We start from the raw sequence: 15,761 nt of genomic DNA, 5'->3' as shown, positions 1-15,761 counted from the left end.
ATCTTTCTCCGACTGGCTTATTTCACTTAGCATAATGTTATCCATGTCCATCCATGCTGTTGCAGATGGTAAGAGTTCCTTCTTTTTTACAGTTGTGTAGTATTCCATTGTGTAGATGTACCATGGTTTTTTAATCCACTCATATGCTGATGGGCACTTAGGCTGTTTCCAAATCTTAGCTATTGTAAATTGTGCTGCTATGAACATAGGGGTGCATATATCCTTTCTGATTGGTGTTTCTGTTTTCTTGGAATATATTTCTAGAAGTGGGATTACCAGGTCAAATGGGAGTTCCATTTTTAATTTTTTGAGGAATCTCCATACTGTTCTCCCCAGTGGCTGCACCAATCTGCATTCCCACCAGCAGTGCACGAGGGTTCCTTTTTCTCCACATCATCGCCAGCATTTGTTGTTTATTGATTTGTTGATGATAACCATTCTGACAGGTGTGAGATGATACCTCATTGTCGTTTTGATTTGCATCTCTCAGATGATTAGTGACTTTGAGCATGTTTTCATATGTCTCTTGGCCTACTGTGTGTCCTCTTTTGAAAAGTATCTATTTAGATCCTTTGCCCATTTTTTTTTATTAGATTATTTATTTCCCCTTTGTTAAATTGTATGAATTCCCTGTAAATTTTGGAGATTAAACCCTTATTGGTGATAACATTGGCAAATATGTCCTCCCATGCAGTGGGCTTTTTTTGTTTTGTTTTGTTGATGGTTTCTTTTGCTGTGCAGAAGCTTTTTATTTGATGTAGTTCCATTTGTTTATTTTCTCCTTAGTTTCCATTGTCCTAGGAGCTGTATTGGTAAAGATGTTGCTACGACATATGTCTGATATATTATATATATTTATATAATATATATATATATTTTATTGATTTTTTACAGAGAGGAAGGGAGAGAGATAGTTAGAAACATCGATGAGAGAGAAACATCGATCAGCCACCTCCTGCACACCCCCCACTGGGGATGTGCCCGCAACCAAGATACATGCCCTTGACCGGAATCTTAGTACAGGTCTTTTACCTCCTTAGTTAAATTTATTCCTAAGTATTTTAAATTTTTTTGTTGCAATGGTAAATGGGATTGTTTTATTGCTCTTTTGTATTATGTTTTTGATCTCTATGTCATTTATTTCCACTCTGATCATTATTATTTCCTTCCTTCTGCTTACTCTGGGCTTTTCTTGTTGCTCTCTTTCTTATTCTTTAAGTTGTAGGGTTAGATAATTTATTATCTTTTTATTTTATTTATTTATTTATTTATTTGAGGTAGGCCTGTAGAGCTACGAACTTCCCTCTCAGGACTGCTTTCATGGTGTCCCATAGATTTTGGATTGTTGTCATTGTCATTTGTTTTCAGGATGCTTTTTATTTCTTCTTTGATCTCTTTGATAACCCAATCATTGTTTAATAGCATGCTATTTAGCTTCTAATTGTTTGCTTTTTTCCCCATTGGTTTTATTATAGTTGATTTCTAATTTTATGCCATTGTGATCTGAGAAGATGCTTGTTATGATTTCTATCCTCTTGAATTTGAAGAGACTTTGCCTGTGTCCTAATATGTGGTCTATCGTTGAAAATGTTCCATGTACACTTGAGAAGAATGTATATTCTGTAGTTTTGGGGTGAAACGTTCTGAAGATGTCAATTAGTTTCATCTGATCTAGGGAATCATTTAGAATTGCTGTTTCTTTGCTGATTTTTTTGTTTGAGTATTTATCCAGTGGTGTCTATGGGGTATTAAAGTTCCCTACTATGATTGCATTGCTGTTGATCTCTCCCTTGATATCTTCCAGAAGTTTTTTTTATGTATTTGGGTGCTCCTATATTGGGTGCATATATGTTTACAAGAGTTATATCCTCTTGTTGCATTGCTCCTTTTAGTATTATGAAGTGGCCCTCCTTATCTCTTGTTATTGTCTTCACTTTGTGGTCTATGTTGTCTGATATAAGTGTTACTACCCCAGCCTTTTGCTCATCTCCATTTGCCTGAAAAAAATTTTTTCCATCCTTTCACTATCGGTCTGTGTGACTCCTTTGTTCTGAGGTAGGTCTCTTCTAGACAGCAAATATATGGGTCATGTTCTCTTATCCATTCAGTTACCCTATGTTTTTTGATTGGAGCATTTAATCCACTTACATTTAAGGTTCTTATTGATAGGTACTTGTTTGTCATCATTTTTATTGTTATGTCTGTGTTTCTTCTTCCCTTCCTATTTCTTGTTTTTACAGCAGTACTGTTAGCATTTCTTGCATTGCTGGCTTGTTGGTAATATATTCCCTTAGCTCTTTTTTGTCTGTGAAGCTCCTGATTTCACCTTCAATTTTGAATGATAGCCTTGCTGAGTATAGTATTCTTGGATTTAGTCCCTTGCTTTGCATTACTTAGTATATTTCATTCCATTCCCTTCTGGCCTGATTTGTTTCTGTTGAGAAATCAGTTGATAGTCTAATGGGAGATCCCTTGTAGGTAACTTTTTGTCTCTCTCGTACAGCCTTTAAGATTGTTACTTTGTTGTTGATGTTTGCTAATTTAATTATGATGTGTCTTGGTGTCAGTCTTTTTGGGTTCATCTTGTTTGGAACTCCTTGTGCTTTTCTTGGACTTGTGTCACTTCCCCCTCACCCCCCAATATCAGGGAAGTTTTCTGTCATTATTTCTTCAAACAGGTTTTCTATTCCTTACTCTGCCCTCATTCCTTCTGGTAAAGCTATTATATAGATTTTGTTTTGTTTTGTGTTGTCCCAAAGCTCCCTTCCTGCTTTTTAAGTTTTCTCTCCAGTTGCTGTTGTGCTTGGGTGTTTTTTCTACCTTGTCTTCTAACTTGCTGATGTGGTCCTCAGCTTCTTATAGTCTACTGTTGAAACTTTCCATTGTGTTCTTTATTGCAACTATGTCATTCTTCATTTCCTCTTGATTCTTCTTCATTTCCTCTTGATTCTTATACATGTTGAATTTGTCTTCCATCCTTTTCAGCATCCTTATAAGCATTGCTCTGAATTCTTTCTCTGACAAATTCTTTGTCTCCCCAATATTGTTGTTCCTTTGTTATTGTTTCTATGTATTATATTAAACTGCTATGCCACCCAGATATTTTGAGTTTGTCTTTAATAGTTGATATTTTGTGGGACCCAGTGGTGCAATCTCTTTAGTCTTCTGGGCTGGGTAATCTAGGGATGCCCCCTACCTGTGATATTTGGGTTCTCTTGATGTAGTTGGGTTTTGAGTATTATTGTCCCATTTGTAGATGCAGGGTGTCTGGTTATGTGGCTTGTTCTCTGCCATGTTGACTGAACAGCACAAAATACAAGTCAACAAGACATGACACAAAGGGAACAAAGCACGAATGTACTCACAACACTGATAACCACAATATAAGTAACCAGCAGAGAAAAGAGAATTAGGAAAGATAAAAGAGAGCAAAAATGATATCTAGAAAAGAAAAAAAGGTAAGAGCGAAAAAAATAAGAAAAAAGAAGAACAAAATATATGGGGAGAAAACACCATAGAACAAACAGATAAACCAAAAAATGCAAACAACAAACACCCATATTAAAAAGGGGAGGGGGAAGAATCTGTAGAGGCAGAGGTTATTTACAGATACGAAGGTTAAGGAATTGAATGAATAGGTGGAGGACTTTAGTTCAGTATAGAGGAGGTAGAAAGAATGACTGGATAAGAAGAAAATAAAAAAATAAGGTACAATAAAATAACAATAAAAATAGAATGAAGAAAAATAATGCAAAAAAATAAAAACAAAAAAGATAATAAAGAAAACAGATTAAAAATAAAAGATCCTATCGAATAAAAGAGTAATATGCAAATTGACCATCACTCCAACACACAAGATGGCTGCCCCCATGTGGACACAAGATGGCCACCACAAGATGGCCAGCAGGGGAGGGAAGTTGGGAGGGACTTGGCCTGCAAGGGAGGGCAGTTGGGGGCGATCAAGCCTGTAGGGGAGGGCAGTTAGGGCTGACCAGGCTGGCAGAGGAGGGAAGTTGGGGGCAACTGGACCTGCAGGGGAGGGCAGTTGGGGGTGACCAGGCCGGCAGGGGAGGCAGTTAAGGGTGACCAGGCCTGCATGGGAGGGCAGTTAGGGACAATCAGGCTGGAAGAGGACAGTTAGGGACAATTAGGAAGGCAGGCAGGTGAGCAGTTGGGAGCCAGCAGTCCTAGTAGGATTGGGCCTAAACGGGCAGTCGAACATCCCTCGAGGGGTCCTAGATTGGAGAGGGTGAAGGCTGGGCTGAGGGACACCCACCTGTGCACTGGGCCTCTAGTAAAAAAACAAAAACAGAAAACTGAAGTGTAATTCATTTCAGCCAAGTTTTAATGCCCCATGAGGGCTGGTTTAAGATCCCACTCTTCTGTTCTGTCAGCCACTTCTCAGTTTCCTGTTAGGTAGTCAGTAATATGTTGAAGTTATAAGCAATCCATTGGTCCTCTGTTTGTGTCTATCTCCACAGCCTTGACTGCAAGCAGGTGGGCCTAATCTGCTCACTTAGCCTGTATGCCTGCTATCAACCTTAATCTCTCAAGCAGCTGTTTCTGACAGGGCTATATGTAGGGAGGGTGCTATATCGCTTTCTGGGACTGAATGGCCTCTCTTCAACTTAGTCCCTGAGGGCTCTTTGGGGCTTTTCAGAGTTTTTGTGTCCTTTGTACAACTTCTGGTGTAGGCTGGGTATAGCTGTATTAACTGTCTTGAGGCTGCTGGGAGGGGCTGGTTCTTCAGGAGAAAATGGCTGCTTAGGTCGGAGGGTCAGGATGTCTCAGTGCCAGACTCCTGGTCACCTCTCCCCGACCCGCTGTCCTCCACAGCCTCTTCCCAGACACTACAAGTCCGCACATCCACCTGCACCTCAGCCATGGGTGAGTGTTTGTGTTTGAAAGGTCCTTTGAACTGGGTTTAGTGAATAAAAGCCAAGATCAAATAGAGACAAAACAATCACATGACTGTTAGTTTCTCCCCTCCCTCCCACAGCAGCGCATGGCTCGGGCAGTTCTTCGGGCTGCCCCTCTGGACTCAGCCTCTTGTGGCCGTCCACTTAGATCTAGAACCCCCTGCTGCCAGCAGCCCAGTGGACTTCCTTTCCACAGTTGGATGTTATGCCTGTCCCCAAGGGACGTGGATTTGGTGCTGTGCAGCTTCCTTCTGACTCTCTCGTCTCAGTGGTCTCATGACTCTCTTCAGCCCAGATGCTCAATCCCACCATTCTCCCAGTATCCTCTGCCCTTCCTGGCTGTGAATTGTCTCACCAGCTGTGTCTATTTCACCAATTTTGGGTGGATGTTATTTGATTTAGATGCTCCTTTTATCTGCTCTAGGATAAGGCTCGAGACACGTCTGCCTATTTGGCTGCCAATTTTTTTTCAGTCTATAGTTAGATTTTAATATAGATTTTTATTAGACACAGGTCACAGCTCAGGTGGCTTAAGGCTGAGTTGCTGATGTCTCTTTCAGGAAGGAGCAGGCTGGAGCCACTCTTTCTGCTCGGGGTGTATGCTGCCCGCGGCCTCTGTAATGGCTCACTCAGTGTCCCCAACTCATTCCACCAAAATGAACTGGCACCAAACCTGGAACCAACTCTGAAGTGTGTCCTCATTGTGATCTTAATTTGCATTTCCCTTCTAGCTAGTGAAATTGAGCGTCTTTTTATATGTCCATTTGCCATTTGTAGGTCTTCTTGGGAAAAGGGTCTATTCAGGTTCACCCTCTCCACCCTGACCTAGCGAGCCTTTGTGGATGTACTGGATGCACTGTAAAATTTTCATGCTCAATAGCAAGGAGGTAACTTGGTTTTCATTTTGAGAAAGTAGAGGCTGAGGGCATTGTTTCAGTACAGCTTTAACTCCAAGATTTTTCCTCATAAAATTTAAGAGAAGATCTTGTTATTGATTAAGCATTTTCTTATCACTAGCTATTCACATGTTCATGCTCTTTCTGTATCTAGTGCTGAAAAATTTTGTATTTGTTTATTTGACTAATGGTATAATTTTCATTTCTATATTAACAGACCTGTAACATTAAATATATTTTATTAAATTTGGACTGGATGTACATCTCTTGCAATATGAGGCACTTTCTAAACTATTAAGGAAGGGGTGGTATCCCCATGTTGAGATAAGATAATGGTTGTTTAGATTTTGCAATTTTCTTTTGGTATGCAGAGATATTTTGTGTTCATGTGTTCAAAAAAGAAAAAAATTGTCACTTTTGTGCCAAACGTTGTTCTTCTTGTTAACAACAACAAAAAAGAGCATCTGTTTGGGTCCTTTGACCATTTCAAATTGGATTTTTGTTGTTGCATTGTGTGAGTTCTTTAAGTATTTTGGATATTAGACCATTATTGAAAGTATGGTTCACAAACATCTTCTACCATTTAGTGGTTGTATTTTTTTGTTGTTGATTGTCTCTTTTGCTGTGCAGAAACTTTTTAGTTTGATGTAGTTTGATTCATTTATTTTTGCTTACACTTCCCTGGTCTTTGGGGTCAAGTTCACAAAAACCTCTCTGAGATCAAAGTCCATAAGTTTAGTATCTATTTTTAATGTATTTTATTGGTTCTAGTCTTATATTCAAGTCCTTAATCCATTTTGAGTTAACTTTTGTCTATGGTGTCAGATGGCCTCATTTCATGCTTTTGAATGTGGCTTTCCAGTTTTCCCAGAACCATTTATTGAAGAGGATTTCTTTTCTCCATTTTATGTTTTTGGCTTATTTGTTGAAAATTAGTTGCCCAAATATGTGTGGGTTTATTTCTGGGCTCTCAATTCTGTTCCATTTGTCTCTGTTTTTCTGCCAATGTGCATTATGTTTTGATTATTGTAGTTTGAAGTCAGGGAGTGTGATATCTCTGGCTTTTTATTCTTCAGGATTTCTTTGGCTTTTTGGGGTCTTTTAATGTTCCTGTAAATTTGTTAGGGCTAAAAAATAAGCTAGCACATATTAAAACTTGTATGTTACAGGTTTTTGAAACTGGAGACGCAGGCCTGCGGAGGAGTGGGCAATGAAAGGTCAGCACCTGTGGGAGAGAAGGCAGAACAGCAGCCGTGGGTCCTCCCTCTGTGTCAGGCACTGTTCTAGGCTCTGAGCACATAGCAGAGGACAGATTCCAGGAGGGTAAAGTCCAGAAGCATAAAAAAAAAAAGAAATATTCAGAAGTGTCTGTAGTTTGGAACCTCAGATCAACACTACCAGAAAATGAAGAAGAGAAGCACTGTGTATTTGCCACCAAGTACAATTAAACTGTGCCCTTGCCTCATTTCATTTCATCAGCTGCCATACTTCCTAGTGTGAGAAGGATTCCATGCACAACGCCTGACTTGTGGCCTCCTGGAGTCAAGAGCAGCCCCCGCCTGACAGTCTACAAGGAAAGAAGAACCTAGGTACTACAACAAGGAACTGCTGATAAACCAAATGAGCCTTGAAGCAGACCTTTCCCAGAGCCTTCAAATAAGGGCTCCACCCTTGATTTTGGCCTTGGGAAATTCCAAGTAAAGAACCACGCCAAGCCTGGCTGGATCTCTGTCCTACAGAAAAGAGGTAATAAATGGCTGATGTTTAAGCCTCTAAAAAACTTGTATGTTACAGCTAAACTAATATTTAGAAGGAATTTATAGCTTTGAATGATTTGATTTTCAGGTTGCCTCAGGTTGGTTAGCTGTTGGAAAACTTCTCTTTAATCTCACTCCACTTCAGAGTCTATCCAAAGTGTCCTTTTCTTTCTTCCTTTTCTTTTACATTTTAAGAAGGCTTTTAATTAAAACGAAGCTCTGAAGCACACCTCAGAGACCTAAATGTCTTTTCATTTGCACTTTTCTATCAAGAGGCTTAGTCTGTGCTGATGAGACAATGGGTTTTGTAAGGTTGATGGTGAGCATTTTTTTATATGTCTCTTGGCCATCAGTATGTCCGCTTTGGAGAAGTGCCTATTCGGGTCCTGTGTCCATTTTTTACTTGCGTTATTTCTTCCTCCTCTTCTTCCTCCTCCTCCTCTTCTACTTCCTCCTCCTCCTCCTCCTCCTCCTCCTGCTCCTCTCCTCCTCCTCCTCCTCCTCCTCCTCCTCCTCCTCCTCCTCCTCCTCTTCCTCCTCTTCCTCCTCCTCCTCCTCCTCCTCCTCCTCCTCTTCCTCCTCCTCCTCCTAGCAATATGAGTTTTTAATGTTTGGAAATTAACTCCTTATCAGATGTTTCATTGGCAAATATCTTCTCCCATATAATGGGTTACCTTTTCATTTTTTTTTTATGGTTTCTTTTGCTGTGCAGAAGCTTTTTAGTTTGATGTAGTCCTATTGGTTTATTTTTCCCTTTCTTTCCCTTGCCCTAAGAGATGTACCAGTGAAAATACTGCTACATGAGATGTCTGAGATTTTACTGCCTATATTTGCTTCTAGAATTTTTATGGTTTCATGACTGACATTTACATCTTTTATCCATTTTGAGTTTATTCTTGTGTATGGTGTAAGTTGGTGGTCTAGTTTCATTTTTTTGCATGTACCTGTCCAATTTTCCCAACACCATTTATTGAAGACACTGTCTTTACTCCATTGTATATTCTTGCCTCTTTTGTCAAATATTAATTGAGCATAATGGTTTGGTTCGATTTCAGGGGTCTCTGTTCCATTCCATTGATCTATATGACTGTTCCTGTGTCAGTATCAAGCTGTTTTTATTACAATGGTTTTGTAGTATAGTTTGATACCTGATATTGTGATCCTTCTAACTTTGTTTTTCTTTCTCAAGATTGCTGTGGCTACTTGGAGTTATTTTTTACTACATATAATTTTTTGCAACATATGTTTTAGATCTGTGAAATATGCCATTGGTATTTTAATAGGGATTGCATTGCATCTATTGATTGCTTTGTGTAGTGTGGACATTGTAATGATGTTAATTCTTCCAATCCATGGACAGAGTATATACTTTCACCTGTTTGTATCTTCCTCTATTTCTTTCTTTCAAATGTCCTACAGTTTTCCAAGTACAGGTCTTTTACCTCCTTGGTTAAGTTTATTTTTTTATATCTTTTTGTTGTTGTTGCAGTAGTAAATGGGATTTTTTTTTTTTTAGTTTCTCTTTATGAGAGTACATTATCTATATATATAAAACCCTAATATGCAAATAGACTGAACAGCGGAACAACTGAACAACTGGTTGCTATGACGGGCGCTGACTATCAGGGAGTGTTTGCGGAACATGGCGGGCATTGGCTGCGGCGGGATGGTGGAGCAGGTAAGCGGGGGCACCAGACCAAGGCAAGGCACCGGTTGCTGTCATTGGGGTGAGCCTTTGGTGATTACTCAAAATTCTTTGCTCCCGCATGCTGTGGTCCTGCCGGGTGCTTGCACCCACTGCAGGCATCAGGGCTGATGCTTGCAACCCACTGCTGGTGCCAGCCCCACTGGCACCCGCTGCTGGTGCTGGCCCCAATTACTCCACGCCATCAGCGGGTGCGAGCAGGGCCAGTGCTGTCAGCGTGTGGGAATGGTGGCGGCGGGGGCTGCCAGCCGACAGGGGACTGGGGCCGTGGTGGGAGGGGCCAGGTGGGGTCACGGAGGATGGGTTGAGACCAGCCCCTGTGCCTACCACAACCTCACAGCCCACAGTTCCTTTTAAGGTGCATGAATTCATGCACTGGGCCCCTAGTTGGTGTATAAAGATGCCTTTGATTTCAGGATGTTAATTTTGTATCCTGCTACATTGCCAAATTCATTTATTAAATCTAGTAGGTTTTTGGTAGAGTCTTTAGGGTTTTCTATGTACATGTACAATATTATGTTATCTGTAAATAATAACAGTTTTACTTTCTCCTTTCCAATTTGGATGCCTTTTATGTTTTCTTCTTGTCTGATCATTGTGGCTAGAACTTCCAGTACAATGTGGAATGAGAGTGGTGAAAGCGAGCATCCCTGTCTTGTTCCTGTTCTTATGGGAAACAGTTTTAGTTTTTGCTCATTGAGAATATTATTGGCCATAGGTTTGCCATATATGGCCTTTATTATCTTGAAGTATGATCCCTTGATTCCCACTTTGTTGATAGTTTTTATCAAAAAAGGTTGCTGGATTTTGTCAAATGTTTTTCGGCATCTATTGATATTGTCATGTGATTTTTATCCCTCATTTTATTTATATAATGTACCAGATTTATTGATTTGTGAATATTGTACCAGCCTTGCATCCCACATGGTCATGATTTATGATCTTTTAAATGTATTGCTGGATCTGATTTGCCAATATTTTTTTTGAGAATTTTAGCATCTATGTTCATCAGGGATATTGGCCTGTTTTTCTTCCTTTGTAGTGTCTTTATCTGGGTTTGGAATAAGGATAATGTTTGTTTCATAAAAAGAGGTTGGAAATGTTCCTTCCTCTTGAAATTTTTGGAATAGTTTGAGGTATTAGTTCTTTTCTGAATGTTTGGTAATGCTCATCTGTGAAAGCCATCTGGTCCAGGACTTTTGTTTGCTGGGAGTTTTTGATTACTGTTTCAATTTCATTACTTGTTATCATTCTATCCAGGTTTTCTGATTCTTTATGATTGAGTTTTGGAATATTGTATGTTTCTAGGAATTTGTTCATGTCTCCCAGATTGTCTAATTGTTGGCATATACTTATTCATACTATTGTTTTACAATCCTTTGTATTTCTGTGATTCAAGTTGTTACTTCTTCTCTCTCATTTCTGATTTTATTTATTTGGGTCCTCTCTCTTTGGTTCTTGATGAGTATGGCTAATGCTTCATCAATAGAACCAACTCTTGGTTTCATTGATTTTGTTAAATGTTTTTTGGCATTTATTGATATTGTCATGTAACTACCGAACAGCAGGCTGCATGGGGTGACCAGCCCAGCAGGGGGGTTAGTGAAGGACTACCAAACGACTGAACAGCAGGCTGTGTGGGGCGACCAGGCTGGCAGGGGGGTTAGTGAGGGAGACCAAACAACTGAACAGCAGGCTGCATGGGGCACCAGCCCGGCAGGGGGGTTAGTGAGGGACAACCAAATGACTGAACAGCAGGCTGTATGGGGTGACCAGGCCAGCAGGGGAGCAGTGAGGGGTGACCAGGCTGGCAGGGGGGGCAGTTGGTGGCAACAAAGCCAGCAGGGGGGGCAGTGAAGGGTGACCAGGCTGGCGGGGGGGGGCAGTACGGGGTGACCAGGCCAGCAAGGGGGGGGGCAGTTAGGTGCAACCAGGCCGGCAGAGGGGGACAGTGAGGGATGACCAGACCGACAGGGGGTATAGTTGGGGGTGACCAGGCCAGTGGAGGGGGCAGTTGGGAGCGACTAGGCTGGCAGGGGGGAAGTTGAGGGTAATCAGGCTGGCAGAAGGGGCAGTGAGGGGCGACCAGGCCAGTGGGGAGGGCAGTTGGGGGTGACCAGGCCAGCAGGGGGGACAGTTAGGGGTGATCAGGCTGGCAGGCAGAGGTGGTTAGGGGTGATCAGGCTTGTAGGGGGGGAAGTTAGGGGCAATCAGGCAAGCAAGCAGGTGGGCAGTTAGGACCCAGCTGTCCTGGATTGTGAGAGGGATGTCTGACTGCTGGTTTAGGCCTGATCCCTGGGATCGGTCCTAAACTGACAGGTGGACATCCCCCGAGGGGTCCTGGATTGGAGAGGATGCAGGGTGGGCTGAGGGGACCCCCCACCCCCATGCACGAAGTTTGTACACTGGGCCTCTAGTATATATATCCTTTATAATAAAAGCCTAATATGAAAATAAACTGAATGGCGGAATGACCGGCAGAATGACCAGATGCTATGACTTGCACTGACGACCAGGGGGCAGATGCTCAACACAGGAGCTGCTCCCAGCCCGCAGAACCCAGGCCAGCCAAGGTGGGTGCCAGTGGGGGCCCCCCCAGTCACCCTGCCAGTTGCCCCACAGAGGGAGGCCACTGTTGACAGTGGCAGTGGGGGGGGTGGGGAGGGGAGTGGTGGGGCCAGCTAGTGGGCAGTGCCAGGCTGGCCAAGGCGGGTGCCAACAGGGGCCCCCCGATTGCCCAACTGGTTGCCCCACAGATCAGCCCTGATCACCAGCCAGGCCTAGGCACCCTACCCATGCATGAATTCCGTGCACCGGGCCTCTAGTATATATACATACATACATATATATGTGTGTGTGTATATATATATATTAATGTCTATGTCATTTATTTCCACTATGATCTTTATTGCTATCTTCTTCCTTATAGTTACTCTGGGCTTTTCTTGATTAAGTTTTGGAAGATTGTATGATTCTATAAATTAATCTAGTTCTTCCAGATTGTCCAATTTGTTGGCATATAGCTGTTCATAATATTTTCTTATAATTTTTGCATTTCTGCGGTGTTAGTTGTTACTTCTCTTTCATTTTTGAGTTTATTTATTTGGGTTTTATCTCTTTGTGTTTTAATAAATCTGGTTAAAGATTTGTCAATCTTATCTTTTCAATAGTCAGCTCTTGGTTTCAATGATCTTTTGTATTTTTTTATGCTCTATATTGTTTACTTCTGTTCTCATCTTTATTATTTTCTTTCATCTATTAACTTTGAGATGTGTTGATTGTTCTTTTTATAGTTCTTTTAAGCATAGGGCCAGATTATTTGAGGTTCTTTTTGTTTCTTGAGGTAGGGCTCTACTGCTATGAATGTTCCTCTTTGGATTGCTTTTGCTGTGTCCCATAGAATTTGCATTGTTGTGTTTTTACTTTCATTTGTCTCAAGGTATCTTTTCATTTCTCCCTTGTTCTCATTATTAACCCAGTCATTGTCTAGTAACATGTTATTTAGCCTCCATGTCTCTCTGTGTTTTTTAGTTTTCTTTCTTGCAATTGATTTCTAGTTTTTACAACTGTGGTCAGAAAAGATGCTTGATATGATTTCACTCTTTTTAAATTTATTAAGACTTGTTATGTGTTCAAACATGTGGGTATACCAGAAAATGTTTCATGTGCACTTGAAAAGAATGTATATTGGGCCGCTTTGGGGTGAAATGCTCTGTAGATATCAATAAAATCCATCTAATATAGTGTGTTATTTAAGTCCCTGTTTTTTGTTTTTTTTGTTGTTAATTTTCTGTCTGGAAGATTTATCCATTGATGTCAGTGTGGTATTAAAATACCTTACAATGATTGTATTACTGTCAATCTCTCCCTTTATGTCCATCAAGATGTATTTTATATATTTAGTTGTGCCTATGTTGGGTGCATACATGATACACGGATTATGTTCTCTTGTTAGATTTATTTTGTTATTACTATTTAGTGCTCTTTGTCTGTTATGATAGACTTTGTTTTAAAGTCTAGTAAGTCTGCTAGAAGTATTGCTATCCAACCCTTTTTTCATTTTCATTTGCATGGCATATCTTTTCCCATCTCTTTACTTTTAGTCTGTGTGTGTGTCTTTCATTCTCAGGTGGGTCTCTTATAAACAGCATTTATATGGGTCTTGTTTTCTTATTCATCCAGCTACCCTATGTCTTTTGATTGGCATATTTAAGTCATTTTCAGTTAAAGAGATTAATAATAGGTGTGTATATATTGCCATTTCATTACTTATGTCTATCTTTTTTATTTCTTCTTTTTAAAAAGGGCTCTTTAATCTTTCTTGCAATACTGGTTTGGTAGTAATGAAACCCTTTTGCTTCTTTTGTTTTTATTTTTTTTGTTTTGGTCTGAGAAGCTCTTTATTTCTCTTTTAACTTTAAATGCTAGCTTTGCTTGGTAAAATAGTCTTGGTCGTAGGTTCTTGCTTTTCATCACTTTAAATATTTTGTGCCAATGTTTGTTGAGAAATCATCTGACAATCTTATGGAAGGTCCATTGTAGGCAACTAAGTCTCTTTCTTTCTTTTTTTTTTTTAAATATATTTTATTGATTTTATTACAGAGAGGAAGAGAGAGGGATAGAGAGTTAGAAACATCGATGATAGAGAAACATCGATCAGCTGCCTCTTGCACACCCCCTACTGGGGATGTGCCCGCAACCAAGGTACATGCCCTTGACGGGAATCGAACCTGGGACCTTTCAGTCCGCAGGCCGACGCTCTATCCACTGAGCCAAACCGGTTCGGCAAGTCTCTTTCTCTTAGTGCTTTTAAGATAGTCTCTTTGTCTTTAACTTGTGGCATTTTAAGTATGATGTGTCCTTGGAGTGGGCCTTTTTGGGTTCATGTTGTTAGGGACTTTCTGTACTTCTTGGACTTGTGTGTCTTTTTTCTTTACCACATTATGGAAGTCATTATTTCTTAAAGTAGTTTCTCAATTTGTTGCTCTTTTTCTTCTTCTTCCAGTACTGCTATGATGCAGATGTTGTTACACTTTTTGTTGTCCCAAAGATCCCTTAAACTCTTCTCATTTTTAAAAATTCTTTTATTTTATATATATTTTTTGCTGCTCTGATTTGAGTGTTTTCTGCTACCTTGTCTTCCAAATCACAAATTTGATTTTTTGCTTTATCTAACTTACTATTTGTTTCTTTAATGTATTCTTCATTTCAGATACTGTATTCTTCATTTCTGACAATTTTTATGGTTTCTATGTCCTTTTTCATGCTGTTGATTCTCACTAAGTTTCTTGAGTAGCCTTATAACTATTGTTTGGACTATATATCTGGTAGATTCTTGCCTCCATTTTATTTAGTTCTTTTTCTAGAGATTTCTCCTGGTCTTTTATTTGGGACATGCTTTTTAATCTCCCCATTTTGGCTGCTTCTCTGTGTTTGTGGGTATTAGGTAAATCTGCTATGTCTTCCAGTCTTGGTAGACCTTATGTAGATGTCCTGTAGGTCTCAGTGGTACAGTCTCCCTGATCACCTGAGCTGAGTCTTTCAGGAATCTTGTGTGGTTTATATGAGTCCTCCTGTTGTAGTTGAGTCTTGATTGCAGTTGGGCTGTCTGTGCATGGTGTTAACCCTCAGGCTTGTTCACTCTGAGGATTGACCCTGATCACAGTATACAAACTGTGTGGGTGCTGACCACACAAAGCAGAATTTGTCTCAGGAGGATCTGGTACATGTTGAGATCTCCCTTTGGATGGGCTCTTGTGGAGCTAATTGGATCCTGCTCTGTTATCGTCTGAACCTTGCCACTTGGTGTATTGGCTTTGGGGCCTCTTGGGAGGGACTGTAGTGCTGGTCAATGTCAAATGCTGTGTGTGACTGGTCCTGGACAACCTGTTTGGAGCTACTAAGTGAAACACACTTTGTGACAGCCCCTGCTGGGCCTGGATGTGTGTGGGAAGTACCAAGCTACACACCAAGGTTGGCTTCTACTATAATGGAACCCAGGGGCAGGTTAACAAAAGGCCAAAGGCACCCTGAGATCCACCTTTTCCTGCCTCTGATTTCAAGCTGCCTGTTAGGCTCAAGTCACTGAAAGAGCTTTTGGCAGTCTGTAAGTTGTGTAAGGTAGGCTCTCAGTGAGTCACCAGCTAGGTGCGAATGGTGCTCACCAAACTGATACAGACTCAAACTTGGCACCAGTGCTGGGACTGAGGCCACTCAGCAAAATTTCCAGCATACACCAAGGCTAGCTGCTATCCACTGGTGCCCACAGACCTTTGTGCTGGAGCCGGGTCTCAGGGAGTTTTCAAAGGAAGGCCAGCAGAGTTTATCAGTCCCAAACAGAACAAAATTTGGCCTGGTGAAGAGAAGTCTCTACACCAGTCAAGCTAGTGAGGAAAAATGACCCCCATCCTAGAGACACAACACTCAGTCTGTCGTGGATTCTGCTTGGAGCTCCAGGAGAGCCTGAGCTTGGCAGGGAGGGCCT

At 40.9% G+C, this 15,761-nt stretch overlaps 1 protein-coding gene across 1 annotated transcript in view; it reads right to left on the bottom strand.

The window, feature by feature from the left end:
• Nucleotides 1-15,761, bottom strand: part of LOC103292901 (neurofilament light polypeptide-like) — a gene marked incomplete at its 3' end in the record, with an annotated part of 36,100 nt that overhangs the window by 2,433 nt on the left and 17,906 nt on the right. The window contains 1 exon segment of the mRNA XM_054729331.1: nt 3,197-3,299. Coding sequence (XP_054585306.1) covers nt 3,197-3,299 — 103 coding nt within the window.

Source organism: Eptesicus fuscus, chromosome 17, assembly GCF_027574615.1.
Source record: "Eptesicus fuscus isolate TK198812 chromosome 17, DD_ASM_mEF_20220401, whole genome shotgun sequence".
Taxonomy (NCBI): domain Eukaryota; kingdom Metazoa; phylum Chordata; class Mammalia; order Chiroptera; family Vespertilionidae; genus Eptesicus; species Eptesicus fuscus.
The sequence above is the reverse complement of the archived record's forward strand: the minus strand, read 5'-3'. Positions and strand labels throughout refer to the sequence as shown.